General features: G+C 48.5%; 1 protein-coding gene across 3 annotated transcripts in view; it reads right to left on the reverse strand.

Annotated features, from left to right (window-relative positions):
* Nucleotides 1-2,688: 2,688 nt before the first annotated feature.
* The window catches only part of TTLL6 (tubulin tyrosine ligase like 6), a 32,335-nt gene continuing 16,118 nt past the window's right edge, over nucleotides 2,689-18,905 (reverse strand). For all 3 annotated transcript variants that reach the window (XM_059147734.1, XM_059147733.1, XM_059147735.1), the window contains 7 exons: nucleotides 15,504-15,729; nucleotides 14,010-14,185; nucleotides 11,631-11,819; nucleotides 10,602-10,776; nucleotides 9,365-9,634; nucleotides 4,215-4,581; nucleotides 2,689-3,728 (listed from right to left, as the gene is read on the reverse strand). In XM_059147734.1, coding sequence (XP_059003717.1) covers nucleotides 3,469-3,728; nucleotides 4,215-4,581; nucleotides 9,365-9,634; nucleotides 10,602-10,776; nucleotides 11,631-11,819; nucleotides 14,010-14,185; nucleotides 15,504-15,729 — 1,663 coding nt within the window. In that variant the 3' untranslated portion in view covers nucleotides 2,689-3,468. The remainder of the gene's footprint in view (nucleotides 3,729-4,214; nucleotides 4,582-9,364; nucleotides 9,635-10,601; nucleotides 10,777-11,630; nucleotides 11,820-14,009; nucleotides 14,186-15,503; nucleotides 15,730-18,905) is intronic.

Below are 18,905 nucleotides of genomic sequence, written 5' to 3' on the forward strand. Positions count from 1 at the left end.
GAAATAAAACTTTCAGTTGACTCTATGGACATTGTAGACACGTTAAGAAACGATAAATTATTTCCTGGGCGTAAGAGATGGAAAGAGGGGAAAATGACAGAGATCCAGTCTGATTCTTTTTTTTTTTTTTTTTTTTTTAAAGATTTTATTTATTTATTTGATAGAGATTACAAGTAGGCAGAGAGAGAGAGGAGGAAGCAGGCTCCCCGATGGGCAGAGAGCCCGATGCGGGACTCGATCCCAGGACCCTGAGATCATGACCCGAGCCGAAGGCAGCGGCTTAACCCACTGAGCCACCCAGGCGCCCTCCAGTCTGATTCTGAAAAGAAAAAAAAAAAAGAATTTTTCCTTAGCATTTCCTTTAAAATGGCCTTTAGAATATTCAAGCCAATTAACTTTTATCACCATCCTGTCTAGTAGGTCAGGAGACACTCCTAGATCCACATCCACAGTCACCAGAAACTCATTTTACCTACGCACCATTCACCTTCCTGCATCCTTCTAGCACCAGATGCTATGGTATGGACCATTCAAGAGCGGCCAAGATGGCTGGACAGAGACAAGAAGCGGTAGCGGTTAAGTGCGTGAGTGTAGGATCTCTCAATGCCCTTGTGCAAGTTACTTAACCTCTCTCACCCTTGGCTTTCTCTTTTGAAAAAAGAGAATGACAACAGCACTCACCACACAGGGCTGCTTTGAGGACTGAGAGAAGGTAGGCAAAGCCTTTAGTCCACTGAAAGCAAGTGCGTCTTGCTTCAGTCCCTGCTGGGCTCATCGCCATCAACGTGGCATCACCACCATCATCATGCTGGTGGGTCGTCCTCACCAGTGCCGCCAACTCACTCGGGTGCCAGGCATCCTGCTTTGGCAAGCTTTTAATCATCTTAAAATCTACAAAATGCGCTATTTATCCCCTAAAACTCAGTTGTTGACAGATCTGGAATCTGAGGCTCGTTGACCGACCTACTGTGAAAGTGGATCCAGAGGAAGGAAGATGAGATTATAGTGATTTAAGGAAAAACATGGAGGAATGTGTCAGGCCTCCTGTCCTCACATGGAGCAAGGTGGAAGAAACATCATGTTCTTTTGTCCAGAACCCATCACTTCTTTGAGGTTGGGGGAGTCATTTACTGTCCCCCAAACCCTGATTCTCTTCTTCTGCAAATTGAGGATAAATCATAATGTCTTCTTGTCAACCTCACAATATTGACCTGAGGATTGCATGACACATGGCACCTCTCCTTGATGTGTGGAAAGTATTACAGCAACCGGGAGAGCCCCTGATCCACAATTTGGACCTTACCTCTTTCTTTCGTTCAACCATTAGTCATTATGCCGAAGCCCTATTCTTATGCCACATCATCTTTCATTTGTACATCAATGCATCGATAGCCAGGCATTGCCCTGTATATAACCAGATTTTATGAGTTTGCCTTGTATGTGTCAGTCCTTTGTGGACTGATTAATTGAGATTTTTAGACGCCATCATTTGACATAAGAGCAGAGGGCCAGCTCTGAGATCTGGTGACCCCATACAACATGCTAAGAGGGCCTGCCTGGTCTTCCTGGCTACCTGCAGAAATAGAAGAGCTATTTACTACGCCCTTAGCTCAAACTGAAGACTATTACAAACACCATTGGAAAGAAAGATGGTATGGTTTGGGCATCAGAACCATGTGACTCAAATCCTTGCTCTGTCACCAACAAGCTATGGGACCTCCCAAAAGTTAGGCGTTAAAGTTTTTTGAGCCTCATTTTTTTTTTCTTTTCTAAAAGGCACAATGTGATTGGAATGAAATTAGATAAAAAATATATGTAGAAGTGTTCTGGCACCTCTATGGTAGGCTCCCAAAAAAGGGGGTAACTGTTACCATCATTAATATTCATTAAAAAGTTACTGCCTTCAGCCACTGTCCACTACGGTAGTAAAAGTCTATAACAGAAGCCTCCGTGTGACAAACTGCTCTTAGAAATTAGAGCCAAAGAAACAAGTCTTTCCTACAGAACTAGCTACCTATTTATCTTTCCTTTTGAACTTACTTTTACTCACTAAGGAGAAAATATCAAAAACTTCTCTGCCAACAAAATCCCAGAGCCTCTCAGGGAGCCTGAAACCAAGCTGGGCTTTGCTGAAGAATGACACAGACACGATATAATGAGCACTGGGTATTGTATGCAACAGATGAGTAACTGACCTCCACATCTGACACTGACGATACACTCTATGTCAACTAACTGAATTTAAATAAAGTAAGTTAAAAAGAAAAAAAATAGAGGGGTGCCTGGGTGGCTCAGGGGGTTAAGTCCTCTGCCTTTGGCCCGGGTCATGGTCCCAGGGTCCTGGGATCGAGCTCCGCATCAGGCTCTCTGCTCGGTGGGGAGCCTGTTTCCCCTTCTCTCTCTGCCTGTCTCTCTGCCTACTTGTGATCTCTGTCTGTCAAATAAATAAATAAAATCTTAAAAAAAAAAAAAAAGAAAGAAAGAAAGAAAAAATTCCATCTGAAAAAGAAGGACACCTGATGTCAGGGGTTCAAGTAAGTGAGAAGCTCATTTCTAACTCACTATGACCCAAACCTGGTGTTGGGTCACCAATCCCTTAAGTGCCAGTATGGGGACAACTAGGTGGCACAGTCTGGTAAGCCTTCGACTCTGGTTTTTAACTCTCTTTCTCACTAAAATAAATAAATCTTCAAAAAAAAAATTTTTTTTAATTTAGTACTGGAAGATTACAAATCGAAGATGGTAGGGGTGGGTTTGAGCTCCTTAAGGGCAGGCCAATAGGTCAGGCCTGGCTGTCACAGGTTCCTCTGCCCAGGCCTGGGTCTAGATGCAGGACAGTCCTCCGTACCACACCTGAGATGCTTATTCGAGAGACAGATTCCCAGGGCTTCATCTCAAGCCTCTTGCATCAGAACTTTCAGGGGGTGTGACCCAGAAAACTGTAGGCTTAACAAGCACCTCCCCCGCCACCATGATTCATATTGTCAGGGAAGTTTGGGAAACACCAGGCCCAGTTTTTCTCTGACAGTGGTGAGAAGGGCATCAGAATCGTGGAGAAGCCCTCCTCAAATGCAGATTCCTGGACTCCCCCAGGACCTACTGAATCAGAATTTCCGGAAGCAGGCTGTAGACGTATGCATTTTTACAAGCACCCAAAGTGATGTCTATGGGGCTGATGTTTACCTGTTTGCCCTCCTGCTACGTGAGCTACCAGTCACAAGGGGGCCGGGTCAAACTGGAGGTCACAGTCTGCTTTAGTAGGAGGGAGGGAGGTCGGTCATAGCAGAATCACATATTGCAAGGGGCTGGGGGGGGGCACATTTTGATTGAGGTCCGTCTGAACTGTTTACTTACCTGGATGTCTTTTATCAATCCAGGCACCCTCCTACTTCCCTGACGTTCCAGAAATACACACCTGCGGTGCTTGCCAGGGAAACAAGCCCATGAAGGGAATACAGGTGGACCCACCTAGTCCCTCTCACATCCTTTTTGACCAGAGACCAGGTTGCGGCTGTAGGCTTCCTGACACGGGTCTCTTGCGGTGCTGCTGTAGCTCCTGCCAGGCCTCGGATCCAGTCGGGCTGGGGTGGCGACCACCAGCAGGTCGCTGAGGGTCATTTCATGGCTGGGAGGACTGTGCAGGAGCAGGAGCGAGGACAGACGCAGCTGCCTCTTCTCGCCAGAGCTTCGGCTGCTGAAGCAGCACTCCCAGGGCAGGCAGTGGTTTTCTGGAAAGGCAAAATCATTGGCATCACCCATTTGTAAGGCTGGGCGAGGCGCACATGGCCCGCGGAGGCCGCCTCGCCTCCCGCCGGGGTTCCCTGGCTTCAAGCTAGCTCAAGTTCCTGAATCAGAATCAGCCTCTGCTCCTCTCCTGCCAGAAGCTTCTCTTCCCTGTTTCCCTACTTCGTGCCCTTCCGCTGATTCTGACTCAGCCAAATGCCTCTCACCTCAATGACAATCAGCAATCAGGAATCGTCAGACAGGGAGCTTGCCAAAAGCAGTTTATTTTTACCTTTTTTTGTAATTTCATTAAGACCAGAGATTCCCTAAGAATGTGAATGATATCTCCCCCACCAGGCAGGGAAGGGGGTGTCTTCCTAAGGCTGCATTCCCCGACCACCACCCCAGACTGGGCGCTCCTCAAAGACAAGGACTGGTCCTGTTGGGAACCCCTAAGCTCTTGGCACCGGCCTGGCTGGGCTGGCACTCACGTGACTTGTGACTCTGCCCCAGCTTTGGGCTGCCGCAAGCTGGGAACAGGGAGAGCTTCTCCCGAAGTGGGACCTTGGTGAAGAGCTCCGACAGCAGGGGCTGCTTCTGAGTCTCATTCTCCAGTGCCGGCCAGCTTGGCTTCAGACTTCGTGAGAAGCTCTGGGATTTTGCTGGAAGGCAAATTTTGGATATTTTCCCCTGGATGAGGTCTTGCGGGAAGTGATGCTCCTTGTATTTAAAGACCACCTTGTCCATCTCGGGGCTACCGCAGCCAGAGCTGGTTGTCCCGGTCCCACCAGGCAGAGGCTCTGGGGAGTCTGAGACCTGAGTGGTAGGAGCTGGGCACGTTTCTATGGAGGCTAAGGGCTGGAAGAGAAAACAGTCCAACGTGAGATTGTGGAAGCCTGACACGCCTTCCCATTCCTTCTTGATTTAAATAAACAGACTAAGGAGGCCAAGTTCATCAGCAGCAAGAAAGATTAGGTTAGAATACTTTCGTAACCAGGAATTGGCTGAACACTAGGGCAGAGGATGGCGAATGTCCATAGAGCTTTCTCTGGTTTTTTGTTTTGGGGGTATTTTTTTTTTTTAACAAAAGAGAAATTTTATTTTTCAAATTTACTTAGCTTTTATTTAAAGATTTTATTTATTTATTTCAGAGAGAGAAGGAACACAAGCATCTGCCTGAGATCCTCTCTCTCCCTCTGCCCCACCCTCCGTGTGCATGTGTGCTCTCTTTCTAAAATAAATAAATACATCTTTTTTTTTTAAAAAAGGATTTGATGGAGTGCCTGGGTGGCTCAGTGGGTTAAGCCTCTGCCTTTGGCTCAGATCATGATCTCAGGGTTCTGGGATTGAGCCCCGCATCGGGCTCTCTGCTCAGCGGGGAGCCTGCGGCTCCCCCACCTCCTCTGCTTGCTTCTCTGCCTACTTGTGATCTCTGTCTGTCAAATAAATAAATAAAATATTTTTAAAAAAAGATTTGAGGGAAGCCTGGGTGGGTCAGTTGGTTAAGCGGCTGCCTTTGGCCCAGGTCATGATCCCAGCGTCCTAGGATCGAGTCCCACATCAGGCTCCTTGCTCAGCAGGGAGTCTGCTTCTCCCTCTGCCTCTGTCTGTCATTCTGTCTGCCTATGCCCTCTCTCCCTCTCTCTCTCTCTGACAAATAAATAAAATCTTTTAAAAAAAAAAAAAAAAGATTTGAGCATTTCAATGCATGTAAATTTAATCTTAAAAAAAAAAAAAGAAAAACAGGCTCAACACGAAAAAGGTCACAGAATGAGATAAATGACCCAATCACATTTAAATAAAGCTTAAATGCATATATTTTTTTTAAAAAATACCTACTTTGCTAGGGAAACATATTAACAAAAGATGGTGGATAGGAGAATGGGAGGTGAGCATAGAGATAAGAGGGAAATATAAATAAATGAAAGATGTAAAGTCTTTGAATGAAGCGGGGCTTTTTATTAAATTAACACTACGCATATGAAATACAAAGAAAAACAATAAAAAATTGCTGCTTATTTTAAAAAATCTCTTTGGAGTTAAGTGATACTACTTTACACTTAGATTAATGAGAGAAGAACAAAGACAGTCTTAAGAAGTTGCAGTAATATTAAAATAACAGCTAATGCTTCCTGAACCCTTTGTGGCAGGTGCCACTCTCTACATTTTCATGTATTCTTCCATTTAATCCTCAAAGCAATCCACTGGCAGGTACTATTATTAAAATTCCGCTTTTTTAGGGGCACCTGGGTAGCTCAGTGGGTTAAAGCCTCATGATCTCAGGGTCCTGGGATCGAGCCCCACATCAGGCTCTTTGCTCAGCGGGGAGCCTGCTTCCTCTTCTCTCTCTGCCTACTTGTGATCTCTGTCAAATAAATAAAAATCTTTTTTAAAATTTCCATTTTTATTTGAGAGAATGAGAGAGAGACAGAGAGAGTGCAAGAGCGGGAGGAGGGGCAGAGGGAGAGGGGGAAGCAGACTCCCTGCTGAGTGCAGAGCCTGCCAACAAGGGGCTGGATCCCAGGATCCCAGGATCCTGAAATCGTGACGTACGCTGAAGTCAGACGCTTAACCCACTGAGCCACCCAGGTGCTAAAATTCCAGTTTTTTCCGTTGAGGAAACTGAGGCTTGGGGAGATAAGAGTGACTAGACACAAGTCATAAAGGAGACTCCAGGATCCAAATAGAGGCAACCAGATCGATGCATACTCTTTACTCTTTTCCTTTTTTTTCTTTATTACAGGAAAAAATGCACATGCGCACGCATGACATAGAATTTGCTACCTTAACCATTTTTTAAAAGATTTTATTTATTTGACAGAGAGAGACACAGAGAGAAAGGGAACACAAGCAGGGAGAGTGGGAGAGGGAGAAGCAGGCTTCCCGCTGAGCAGGACCCTGGGATCATGACCTGAGCTGAAGGCAGGCGCTTAACAACTGAGCCACCGAGGTGCCCCATCTACCTTAACCACATTTAAAAAAAAAGATTTTATTTATTTATTTGACAGACAGAGATCGTGAGTAGGCAGAGAGGCAGGCAGAGAGAGAGGGGGAAGCAGGCTCTCCGCACAGAGCCCGATGCGGGGCTCGAACCCAGGACCCTGAGATCATGACCTGAGCCAAAGGCAGAGGTTTAACCCACTGAGCCACCCAGGAGCCCCTACCTTAACCATTTTTAAGTATACAGTAAGTAGCATCAGTAATATCCCCATCACTGTGCAACAGACCTGCAGGGAGACTCCCTGTTGAGTAGGGAGCCTGACCTGGGGCTCGATCCCATACCCATGAGCAAGGACCTGAGCTAAAACCAAGAGTCAGATGTTTAACCAACTGAGCCACCTTGGTGCCACTCAGGTTTTTAAAGATTTGTTTGTTTATTTATTTATTTATTTGAGAAAAAGCAGGAGGATGGGCAGAGGGAGATGGGGAAAGAATCTCAAACAGACTCCACACTGAGGGCAGAGCCCAATGGGGGACTTGACCCCACGACCCCAAGATCACAACCTGAGTGGAAACCAAGAGTCAGGCACTCAACCAAATGGACCACCCATAAATCCTTCAGCCATTTAAAAAATCAGGTTATCTTTGGTATGAGTTGTAAGAATCCTTTATATATTCTGGATACGAACCCCTTATCAGAGACATAGTTTGAAAATATTTTCTCCCATTTCATAGGTTGCCTTTTCACTCTGTTGACTGTTCAAGTTTATATAGTCCCACTTACCTACTTTTGCTTTTTTTTAAAGTTTTGTTTCCTTCTTTATTATTTATTATTTAAGTATAATAAATACTTAAATACTTAATAATACTAAATTACTTAAATAAATTTAGGTAATCTCTATATGTAACATGGGACTTGAACTCATGACCCTGAGACAAGAGCCACACGGTCTTCTGCCTGAACCAGGCAGGCAGCCCAGCTTTTGGTGTGAAATCCAGTGTCATGAAGCTTCAAAGCCTAACCTCTCTCTTTTTTTTTTTTTTTTAAGATTTTATTTATTTAAGACAGAGATCACAAGTAGGCAGAGAGGCAGGCAGAGAGAGAGGAGGAAGCAGGCTCCCTGCTGAGCAGAGAGCCCGATGTGGGGCTCGATCCCAGGACCCTGGGATCATGACCCGAGCCAAAGGCAGCAGCCCAACCCACTGAGCCACCCAGGTGCCCCCGAAGCCTAATCTCTTAAAGGTGTTTATGGAATGGTGGTTGTAAACCTATTAATAAGTCATGAAATTAATGTAGTGGGTTGTAACATGTATTTTTATTTATTTATTTTAAAGATTTTATTTATTCATTTGAGAGAGAGAGAGACAGAGAGAACACAAGCAGGGAGAGACAGAGAAGCAGACTTCCCATTGAGCTGGGAGCCTAATGTGGGGTTGGATCCCAGGACCCTGGGATCATGATCTGAGCTGAAGGCAGAGGCTTAGTCAACTGAGCCACCCAGCTGCCCCAGGAACTGGTATTTTTGAAAGAACAGAACAGAACAGAATAAAAAATATCAAAGGAGTCACCATCCGTAGTATGGCTCATCGTTGTTTTAGAAGCTTTTTTCCAGTGTGTGTGTATGGACGGATGAAATGAAACAGATTTCCACTGCAGGCTATGGTTAGGAACTTGAAAAGCATTGCACTCCACCGTATTGTACTTAGGCCTGGCAATGCCCAGCAAGGCCGAACATTTTCCAGGACTTACATACAGTCATCATATAGCCTGACTACAGTAAACACAAAAGGACCCGTTCTAGAGCTGTCAGGACCACATTTATGTGGCACCCTAGTGTCCACAAAGATAGAAAATCAACTGTCACATTCAATTAATGTTCTTGATGTGAACTTTATGGGTGATGTTTGTTTTGATTTCCTCATTGTAAAAGAGTTATAAAGATTGTATACATCTGGTTTTCTGCTTATAAATATCTATAAGTTATTTAGGGCTCCAGGGGAGATCTGAAAGAGTGTTCTCTCCTTCAACAGGTGTCCATATACAAATGGAGTTTGAGAAACACTGTGTAAGGGCATGAGCTGGGTTCGACACTGCCACAAAGCTCAGACTGTGACCTTATTCGGAAACAGGGTCTTTGCAGATATCACGAGGCAGGTGAAAGTGAGGTCATATTGGATCCGGGGGAGCCCTCAGTCCAATGACTGGTGGTGTGCTTACAGGAAGGCCACGTGAAGACCTACAGAAGAGACACTCAACAAGTCCCACTGGAGTCCCAGTGCCACAAGCCAAGAAGCGCCAAGGATTGTTGGCAGCCACCAGAATCTAGCAAGAATCAAGGAAGGAAAAGAAGGATCCTCCCTCTAGAGCCTTCAGATGAGGCACGGCCCCACCAACACCTTGTTTTCAGACTTCTAGCCTCCAGAACTGTGAACAAATAAATGCGTGTTTTAAGCCCCCAAGTCCATGGTGATTTGCTCCAGCAGCCAGAGATGAGAACATGCCTAAAGATGGGGTGCAGAAGACGGCCACTGGAAAAGCCCCCAAATTATGGATCCATTCTCCTAGCATGTACGCTCTCGCACAACTTGGACTTCCCAAGTGGGGACACTGAGGCTTAAGTGGCTTGCTCAGAAAGCAAGACTCCTACCACTGCCCCCTGAGTGAGCAGAGCCCTCTGGGGAGGTAGACCGCTCTACTCACCCCTGTGCTGGGAAATATGTTCACTGCAGAGGCAGATTTGACCTCCTCGATTCTGGAGATGGGTTGACTGAGCTCCAGCCCCGGGCAGCTGAGAAGGTTCGAGTGGCTGAGGTCAGGTACAGATGTGTAACGCCTTGCAGCTATAGGCTCGCAAGGAGGAGGGCTGGCCCCTTCTGGGTCAAGGCTGCTGTCTGTCTCATTTGTCTTTGCATCTCTGACACTCAGGAAGAAGTCCGGTGTGCAGGATACCAATGCCATTGGCTGGAGATGCTGGGAAGGAGGAAACCAAACACAGCCCGTGGGAACCCAGCTCTGTCCACTTACAGATTTATCTGCACCAAGGGTAGGTGCCGAGGAGAGGAGGAGGAGAAGGAAAGCAATAGGTATCAAAGTCTCTCTAATCTGAGGTTCTTATCCTGGGGTGCAGGGACCCCCTAGAGGGCTCATGGACAGTTTCACAGGATCTTTGAGCTGCTTAAACCTATACATTTAGAACTTTGTATACTTTGTATCTTTGTATACTTTATGGTAAGAGAGTATCATATATTTTATCAGTTTCTTAAAAGACCTATGACCCTAGCAAAGTTACAAAAAAAAAAAAAAAAACCTAAAAATATCCTGCTGTCATCCTGTCCCTTCTGGTGAGCGTTCCAGAAAAAGGAGATGGACCAAAAAGCCAGTTGAGTCCTTCTCCTGAGCCAGAAGAAGTAATGAGGCACAGAAGGTCAATCCAAAGATTCAGACTGTAGAACAACGGGACAGCTGCCCCCCGCCCCGCCACGTCCAGGGCTGGTCCACACTTCGAGCAGAGAGCAGGCTGGAAGGACCTAGCTGTGGTCCCTTACCCCACATAAAGGTGAGGGTCCTGCCTCCGTGAAGCCCTTCTCTGCGGCCCCCTCTCTCAGCTGCACCCCTGGCCTGCCAGAGGGGAGCACTCCAGCCCAAACTGGGCTTGGGACCCATGAGTAGAATGGTCCCAGAGCCCGCTCCCTACACGGGGAATCGTGCTCAGCCTCCCAGCTGCTTTTCTTCCCGACGGAGGAGACCAGGACAGAGCAGCGAGAGTCCTCTGAAGGATGCCCACACGTCGTGACTTCCTGTGGCCTGGCCCTCGGTCAGCCCCCTTCCTTCAGTGCGTCAGGGCTCTGAGCAGCGGTCTCCTGAGCAGCCCCCCACGGAGCGGCCCCAGCCGGGGAAGGGTGCCTGGCACACACGCTCCCCTCCCAGCGGGGTTTACTTGTTTGAAGGTGAAGGTGGCGGCCTGGGGTTTCTGCTGGGGTCTCTGTCGGCAGCTTTTCGTCCTCTTGCCCCTCGCTTGCTCGCCCGCCGACTCCCCCTGCATCTCCACCTTCTTCTCCTTCACTGGGAAGGACTTTTTCTCCTGCTTCAGCCTCAGGTCCTGGATCAGCTGCCTGTCCAGGTAGAACAGGGAGGGTCGCCGAGGTTAGGGATGGGCTGCAAAAGTGGGCGCTCCCCCACCCCTCCCCGAGGGGTTGCTGATGCTTGGCAAAGAGTGCAGTGTCGTCCCCCCGGGTGTCTGCTCAAATGACTACAGGGCCCAACGCAGGAGGTGGGGAGGGGACAGCCGTGCCTCCCACCATACCATTCCCAGTCTGGGGAATAGCATCCAAGGAGTGGACACAGTCAGGGCCTCTGCCCACCTCTTCCACCTTCTCTCTCTCTCTCTCTCCACTTCCCAGCAGGCCAAATCCCACATGTGGCAGGGGCTGGGAAGAGGGTGTGGGTAGGGGGCCAACCCGAGGGGCCCCTACGTTGGGCCACTTTATATCCTGGGCCTTTCTGGCCAATGATGTAGTGAGAATAACACAGTCACGTGGGTCAGGAGATGGGGATCCCAACCCTTCTTTGGTCATCACCATTCTGTGACCCCTTCTGTGCTCCGACCTCCCCATCCATAAAATGAGGTGATGGGTAGGGACTGGACAGGACAGGATGAGTGCCTTCCAGCTCTTAGATTTTACGCCTATGTGAATCTAGGAGATAGCTCCCTGGGAATTCTGGAGGAGGGTGCAGGTTCCTGTCTCAGAAGCGAGTTTCTAGAAGCAGCTACATACTGAACACCCCACACCAACGATGCCTATGATGCCTGGTCCCTGTGAGACTAAAGCAAATGTTTCCCTGACAATTTCTAGGTTGGGGATTGAAGCTCAGAGACCCTCCTCACCATTCTAGGCCCGTCACCCAGAAGGTCAAGCATGACCCAACCCATCCCAACACCCATCCACCTGGCCCGGAGCCCTCCTACCGGGCATACTCCTCCCGAGCCCTGGAGGTAATAGTATTCTGGAAGAGGGAGCTGTTGTCCTGGAAAAACTTCTCATACTTCTCCGAATTCAGAGTAGGATAAATCAGGCGGAACCCCCCACGATTCTCCTGCTCGTACTTCTCAGTTTTCTCCAACTGGACAGCCTGGAAACCCTTGACTTCCTCCATCCTGTGGGGGAACAGAACGCAGGGCTGCCGTAGATTTTCTCGGGATGAAGCCTGGAAGGGACACGCCAAGCCGGACGTCCCGTGGGGCCAGGCCGAGGCCTTGCACACAACAGTGGTCAACCTGTATTTGCTAAATAAACATGTGAACGTTTCCCTGAAAGGAGATCCTAGCCCTCTCAGGATGGCCAATGTCCTAATGCACAGGAAGCTGATCAGAATGGTCGGTCTTTCTGTATGAGACTCTCTCCTCACACAAAAACCCATCTCCCCTTGGCTCAGCTCTGAGGAGGCAGACCGTCATCACCTCCCCGTTCACAACCCCTGCAACCCTCCTCTGGAGAACGGCAGTTTGTGTTTGGCTAAATGTGAGGGCCTTTTGGATGCGCTTTTATGAGAACTGTGATGATCTCATTCTCCTTCACAGCCCCTCAGGGAGGTGGAGGTCAGGGAGGGAGGAATGAGAAACCCCTTTCACAGGAGGGAAACCAAGAGCCCTGAGCTACCAGGGCCAATTCATGACCAAGAGAATAACTCAGGGGAGGGCCCCAGCTTCTCCCTGGTGGATGGATGCTGCCTCCTCCTTGAGCAGTGGGGAGAGAGCTGGCCCAGCAGAAGGCATTCTGGAATCCTAAAGAGCATACTCGCTGTGCTCCGGCCCCAGGCCTGCCCCTTCCCAGCAAGGGAACCTTGCACACAAGTTGGTTCCTCTTCCAGAAGCCTGGTCTCCTTAGCTCCAGCGACAGGACCACATAAGAGCCCCTGCTACCGATCTGCCTCGGAGGGAAGATGGAGAGCACAGGCAAAAGTGCTCGGAGAATCTCAGTGTCCTCCCAACACAGAGGCTACTGTCCCAGTTCCCAAAACTCTGGCCCCAAGAATCAGTGGGTTCTGCTCATGTGGGCACGGCAGTTGTTGTGGGATCTGAAAAGAAACAAAGGCATGTCCTCGGCCGGGTTTAGTCTTCAGACACTAGAATCACCCCACAGAATGAAGGCCCCTATTTACAGGCAAATGCTGCCAGGCAGGGAGCTGGGCACACTCGCCCCCGCCAACCCAGGGACTTGTTCCCGTCAACCCAGGGATGCGGGGAGGATGGGGGGTAGGGAATGAGGGGGTAGTGGGGGTGGGTAGTAGGGCTCATGTGTCTTTCCATAAAAATAAAGCAACAGTTTTAATTTTTGATTGGTAATCCCTGAATCTTCCTGTTGTATTAGTAAACTCATACCCATAATGTCTAGTTCTGTCTACAACTTAATCTCTTATTTTTAGGTAAAAAAAAAAAAAAAAAAAAAAAAAAAGGCTCAGAGTGAAACTGTGGAAGTTGCCACATTCTGCAAATATAAACTGATTTTCCAAATAGGATTATCATTTGTTAGAACTGACTCCACTCCCCACCAACTCCAAGCAAGATTATTTTTTTAAAACGTAATGACTTTTTAAAATTGAAGTATAATTGATATAGAACAGTCTGTTAGTTTCTCAGGTGTGCAAACACGATTCACTACTTGTATGTATTGGGAAATGAACACCACAATAAGTCTACTTAACATCTGTCAACATACACAGTTAACAAAGTTTTTTTCCAGGGTGCCTGGGTGGCTCAGTAGGTTAAGCATCTGCCTTCGGCTCAGGTCATGATCCCAGGGCTCTGGGATCGAGCCCTGAGTCAGGTTCCCTGCTCACCATGAAGCCTGCTTCTCCATCAGCCCCTCCCTCTGCTCATGCTCTCTCGTTCTCTCTCAAATAAACAAAATCTTTTTTAAAATTTTTTTTTCTTGTGATGAAAACTTTTAAGATCTTAGCAACTTTCAAATATGCAACACAGCCTTACTAACTATAGTCACCATGCCCTACATTACCTCCCCGTGACTTATTTTATAACTGAAAGTTTGTACCTCTTAAGCCCCTTCACTCATTTTGCCCACTGGCCCCTGCCAGGCAAGACTTTTCAACACCTCTAATACACACTATTGTGCCAGACACTATGATGAACCTTTTATTACACATTATCTCATTTAATTCCACCTTATAGATCACTGGCTCCATTTCACAGAAAGAACACTGAGGCTCAGAGAAGAGACGTACAGGCCATATAACTAGTAGGTTGCTGAGGACCAGGACAACTCAGACTTACTGGGAGCAAGAAAGTCATAGAGAATGGGGTCCCCAGGGTGAGGGGACACCTCTGTACCTGGTCTCCCGAGAACGACATTGCTGCCGGAATCGCCCCCGTTGTCTCTCCTCCTCCAAGACTTTCTTTTTGTCACAGTTTCCCAGGTTGATCAGGACCAAGGTGTCATAGAGCAGACTGTCTTTCACCTCTTTATCGAGCCAGGAGTCGGTGGAGAAGCTCGGAGAGTGGTTAACCTGTGAGGGCAGCAGGGGGCCGGGCTATCCGTGTGGAAGCAGGGAGTAAGGCCCACCGGCCACCTCCAGGGAGCTCCCTAAGCCCAGCATGGGGCCTTGGCTACCACACAGGGGTGGGGGGGGTAGGGGGAAGCGGGAGAGGGAGTCTGCCCTGGAGGCACGGTGAGGAGAGGAGGAAGCAGAACTTCCTCTAGTTTAACCAGCTTCTATTTCGGTCCTTTCCTCTTGTGAAGCATCAGGGCCACTGTGTCTGGTTTTCCTGCACCTGGTGGGTGCGCTTTCCCATGTACATGGCAAAGCCTTGAGCAGAGGGAAGGGTGCTGTCTAAAGGACCAGCCTTTAGACATAGAGCCTTTAGAGGTGGGGAAGAAACCAGATTGATGTCTTCAGGACCCTCCTCCTTCGGGAGGAGGGAGAGGCCTTGTTCCTGCTCATGGAAAAGACCAGATCATTCAGATGCACTCTGTAACATTTGAAGGTTTTTAGTGATTTCTGAAGGCCTGTGTCCCGTGGCCAATTCCACTCATTGGGTAAGCGCTCCAAACAGCCATATTCTCCTTCCTACCTATATCTAAGAACAAAGGCTGGGAATGGAGGAAAGCCAAGGCCCCAGGAAGGGCACACATGATTCGGGCTCTGCCCTCTAAAGACTCTGACTCTGTGCCAACCGGCCCTAACCGCTGGGACTTGGCACCTGGCTCGGCCAACCCCCATATCCTATAATGCAAACTGACGGGGTTGTTTGAGGGCTGCTGACCTCAGGTGTAATGGGGAAGAGAGATAGCCACCCAGATGCTTTTCTTCCTCCACCAACCACTCTGCCATGGGTCTGGGGGAGGCAGGAAACTCACTGAGTGGTTCCCCACTCATTCCCTTGGCCACAGATACCAGGACCTGAGTGGCCCAAGCCCCTGAGATCCAGGACTGGCTGCGCCTATATGATCTTGAACGCTGCCACCCAGCTTTGAGGAAGAACACCCCCTTTCTGGGAGATGATTCTGCGACAAAAAAATCAAGTTGTCCCTAGAGTCTTTCTTGTTTTCTCTAGAGTCTTTCTGTGCCTGAGTTCAAAGTTTCCAGGTCTGGGTGGACCTCAAGAGGGCACAGGAGCTCTCTAATTCCCGGCCATCTACCCCCCTCTGGTGGCCACTTCTTAGCTCAGAGAGAAGCCCCAGGCAGCCAGCACCACTGGATGAACTGGCATGGCCAGGAAGTTGATTAAAATGACTGGCTGAACCAGAGATGAAGGCATGAACCTGACCCCGGCTGGTCCCCAGGAACAGCAGCCAATTTTCACCCCTAACCCCAACCCCTCTACCTCCAGCAGCCAGGGCTTGAGTTTGTGGTCCAACAAAATGTCGAAGCCCAGGATTTCAAAGCAGGCGCTGTTGAGGGTGTGGTTGGGGAAGCAGGTGTGGTAGTTATGCTTGATGATGGGGTGGGCGGAGATGATGGTCTTGATGATGACGTCCTCCATGTCTCTCCAGATCTGCTCCATGTTGTAGCCATGGGTCTCCATGTACATGTTGAAGGTGGAGAGCTTCCTGGAAGGAAACCACAGGCCGTGAGGCGAGGCAGCCCACCTTCTGGTCATCTGAGGCCATCTCCTGCTGGAAACCAGAAACTTCTGGAGAAGTTAAGACCCCAGAGGTAATGGGGACAGACGCCCAGGACCCAGGGTGACAAGTAGGGCTATGACAGCTCAGGAGGGGGCTTCAGGAACCTCTATAGCCCAGAAGTGCGTGCAGATAATGACACAGAAGACCTGGCATGGGCACTGTCCCTGTGACCCGGAAAACACATGGGAGGCTGGGGCAGGGACTGGGTATTCGAGGTGGAAAGCTTAATGGATGGGTGAATAAAAAATATTAAAAAAAAAAACAAACACCCTACATCATGGTTTTGTTTTGATGGCAAATATTTTGCAAACTTTGGTGGTCATTAGAAACTCACAGGGAGCCTTTTAAGAACACCAATCCCTGGGTCCCCCCCACCAGCCATCTGACGGGATTCTGGGAGGCACCAAAGACACGGAAACTTTGCTTGAGGACTATTCGCAGAGAAAAGGCAGCCCCGGGGCATTTCCACAGATAGGGTTACCAACTGCCCCAGCAAACCAGGATGGTCCCAATTGTTTAGATAAAGAAGATGGGGTGTGTATCTACAACGGAATATGATGCAGCCATCCAAAAAATGGAATCTTACCATTTGTAACCATGTGGATGGAACTAGAGGGTATTATGCTAAGCAAACTAAGCCAATCAGAGGAAGACAATTATCCCATGATCTCACTCATGGGTGGAATTTGAGAAACAAAACAGAGAGAATTTAAGAAACAAAACAAAAAATAGGGAAAGGAAGGGAAAAATAAAATAAAACAAAATCAGAGAGGGAGGCAAACTGTAAGAGACTCTTAACTACAGGAAATAAACTGAGGGTTGCTGGAGGGGATGTGGGTAGGGGGATGGGGTAACCGGGTGACGGGTATTTAGGAGGGCACGGGATGGAATGAGCACTGGGTGTTAGACGCAACAATGAGTCGCTGACCTCTACCTCTGAAACTAATGATACAGTATACTTTAATTACTTGGATTTAAATAAACTAAAATTTAAAAAAGATAATAAATTTTAAAAAAAAGAACTGAAAGTCTCACATCATGGGAAACCCCTTACGCAGAGGCAAACTGAGGTGGCTTGTCACCCTATTACAGAGATCGGAGAATGTCTACAGTTCATGAGGAAACATGTGAAGGGCTGCTCTGGTCAGCTCTGAGCTGGGCGCTACAGAAAAGAGGCAAAGCGGAGGGTCTGAGAGACAAGGGTGGGGACACAGACACGCCCCCACACACAGGCAGGCGCGTGCGCACAGAGAGTTGAAATGGGAAGTGAGAAAGGGAGAGGAAGAGAGGCAGGGGCGTAAAGAGTAAAGAAGAGAGACTAAGACAAGAGACGTGGCTCATAAGGTTGTTCAAAGAGCTCACTGGACCCCAGCCAGCGGAGCCAAAAAGAAGGAAACAGGAATGTACACTTGCTGAGGGCCTGCTGTCCATGCAAAGCTCGGGAAATGAGAGAACCCCAAGAAACCACCCCCAGGGTCATGGGAAGCCTAAGGACCATTTGGGGGGTCAACTCACATAGGAAACAACCAAGGTTGCATTTATTTAAAGACACATTAGCAAAGGCCACTCGATACAGAGGCCCACTGCCTCTACTTGCCAATGCCAGGGAAGTGTGGCACATAAATGAATTTTCCAGATCGCTTGAAGCCAAGCCATTCAAGTGCAAAATAAAAATGTATTTAATTTGCCTAATTGGGAAATAAATTTTCCCAAAATAGATTATACACTTCCCTGCCTTCGTATAACAGACACTGCAAATCATAACATAACCTCTTCTTGATGACTCAGGCACATCACAATGAGCATACATTACTGTATAATCTCCTAATGCCCCGTGGTTGCCAATTCAATTGAACACATCAGCCATGTGCCAGGAGCCGCGGAAGATGCAGAGGACCTGGTCTCTGACCCCCAAGCCCTGCCAGATTTCCAGTTGTTCTGTCTTCCCCTTCACTGTTCCTGCTCAGTGCATGACTGGTTGGGGGGGGGTCTACTGGGGGGCGCAGTTGGCCTCCTGCTGGGGACGGGGGAACTGGGGACAGGTGAGACAGTCAACGAGAGAAGCAGATCGCCTCAGAAGATGGGGAAGAAGAAGAGAGGAAAGGTGAGGGGCGCCAGGGTGGCTTAGTGGGTTAAGCCACTTAGTGGGTTAACTTAGTGGGTTAAGCTTTGGCTCAGGTCATGATCTCAGGGTCCTGGGATTGTACCCCGTGTCAAGCTCTCTGCTCAGCAGGGAGCCTGTTCCCCCCCCCTCTCTCTCTGCCTGCTTCTCGGCCTAATTGTGGTCTCTCTGTCAAATAAATTAATAAAATCTTAAAAAAAAAAAAAGAAAGAAAGAAAGAAAGAAAAAGAAGAAGAGGAGGAGGAGGAAAGGTGAAAAGAAAAGGGAGGCACAGAAGAAAAGGAGGACTCTGCCTGTCCCATGGGAAGTGCTCAGAAGGCCAGGAAGCCACTCTCACCTTCAGAGAGCTTAAACATAATGGAGAACACATGAAAACGTGTGCACCAAGCCAAAGCAGTCATGGGCTATGGTTGATGTTGACCAGAGCGTGGTAGGAGTCCAGAGATGGGAAGGTTCCTGCGGAACCTTCAGATCCACGGGCTCGTCCTCAGAGATGGACCCCCAGTTCTCTCATCTGATTATCAAGTGAGCAGAGACTCACGGAGAAGACGGGCGGCACAGCAGCTCTGTGGCTGGACCAGGACCTACAGCCAGATCAGAGAAGGCAACATGGAAGCCTAGCAAGCCAGAAGGGCCTTCAAGGATGTTCTCTCATGTATTCTGTTGGAGCTGAACAAAGATGGAGAAGCGGGAATGGGCAAGACCTATATACAGAATGTGAGCCAGAGTGTCCTGGCGGATAACCACAGAGGGGACGGACAGACAGCGCGCCCTAGTGGTGAAGGGTAGACACTCCGGCGTTTTCATGGCGGTTCTATCACCTCCTGGCTGTGGGACCTTGGGCAAGTTATTTAACCCTTTATGCCGCAGAATTCTAATATGCAAAATCGTGCTGATGATAATTCTTAGAGTGTCGTTATGAGGATTAGAGGGGATGAGGTGTGTGTATTTCTTAGAATAGTGCCCGGCCCCTAGCAAG

This window comes from Mustela lutreola, chromosome 15, assembly GCF_030435805.1.
Source record: "Mustela lutreola isolate mMusLut2 chromosome 15, mMusLut2.pri, whole genome shotgun sequence".
NCBI classification, from domain to species: Eukaryota; Metazoa; Chordata; class Mammalia; order Carnivora; family Mustelidae; genus Mustela; species Mustela lutreola.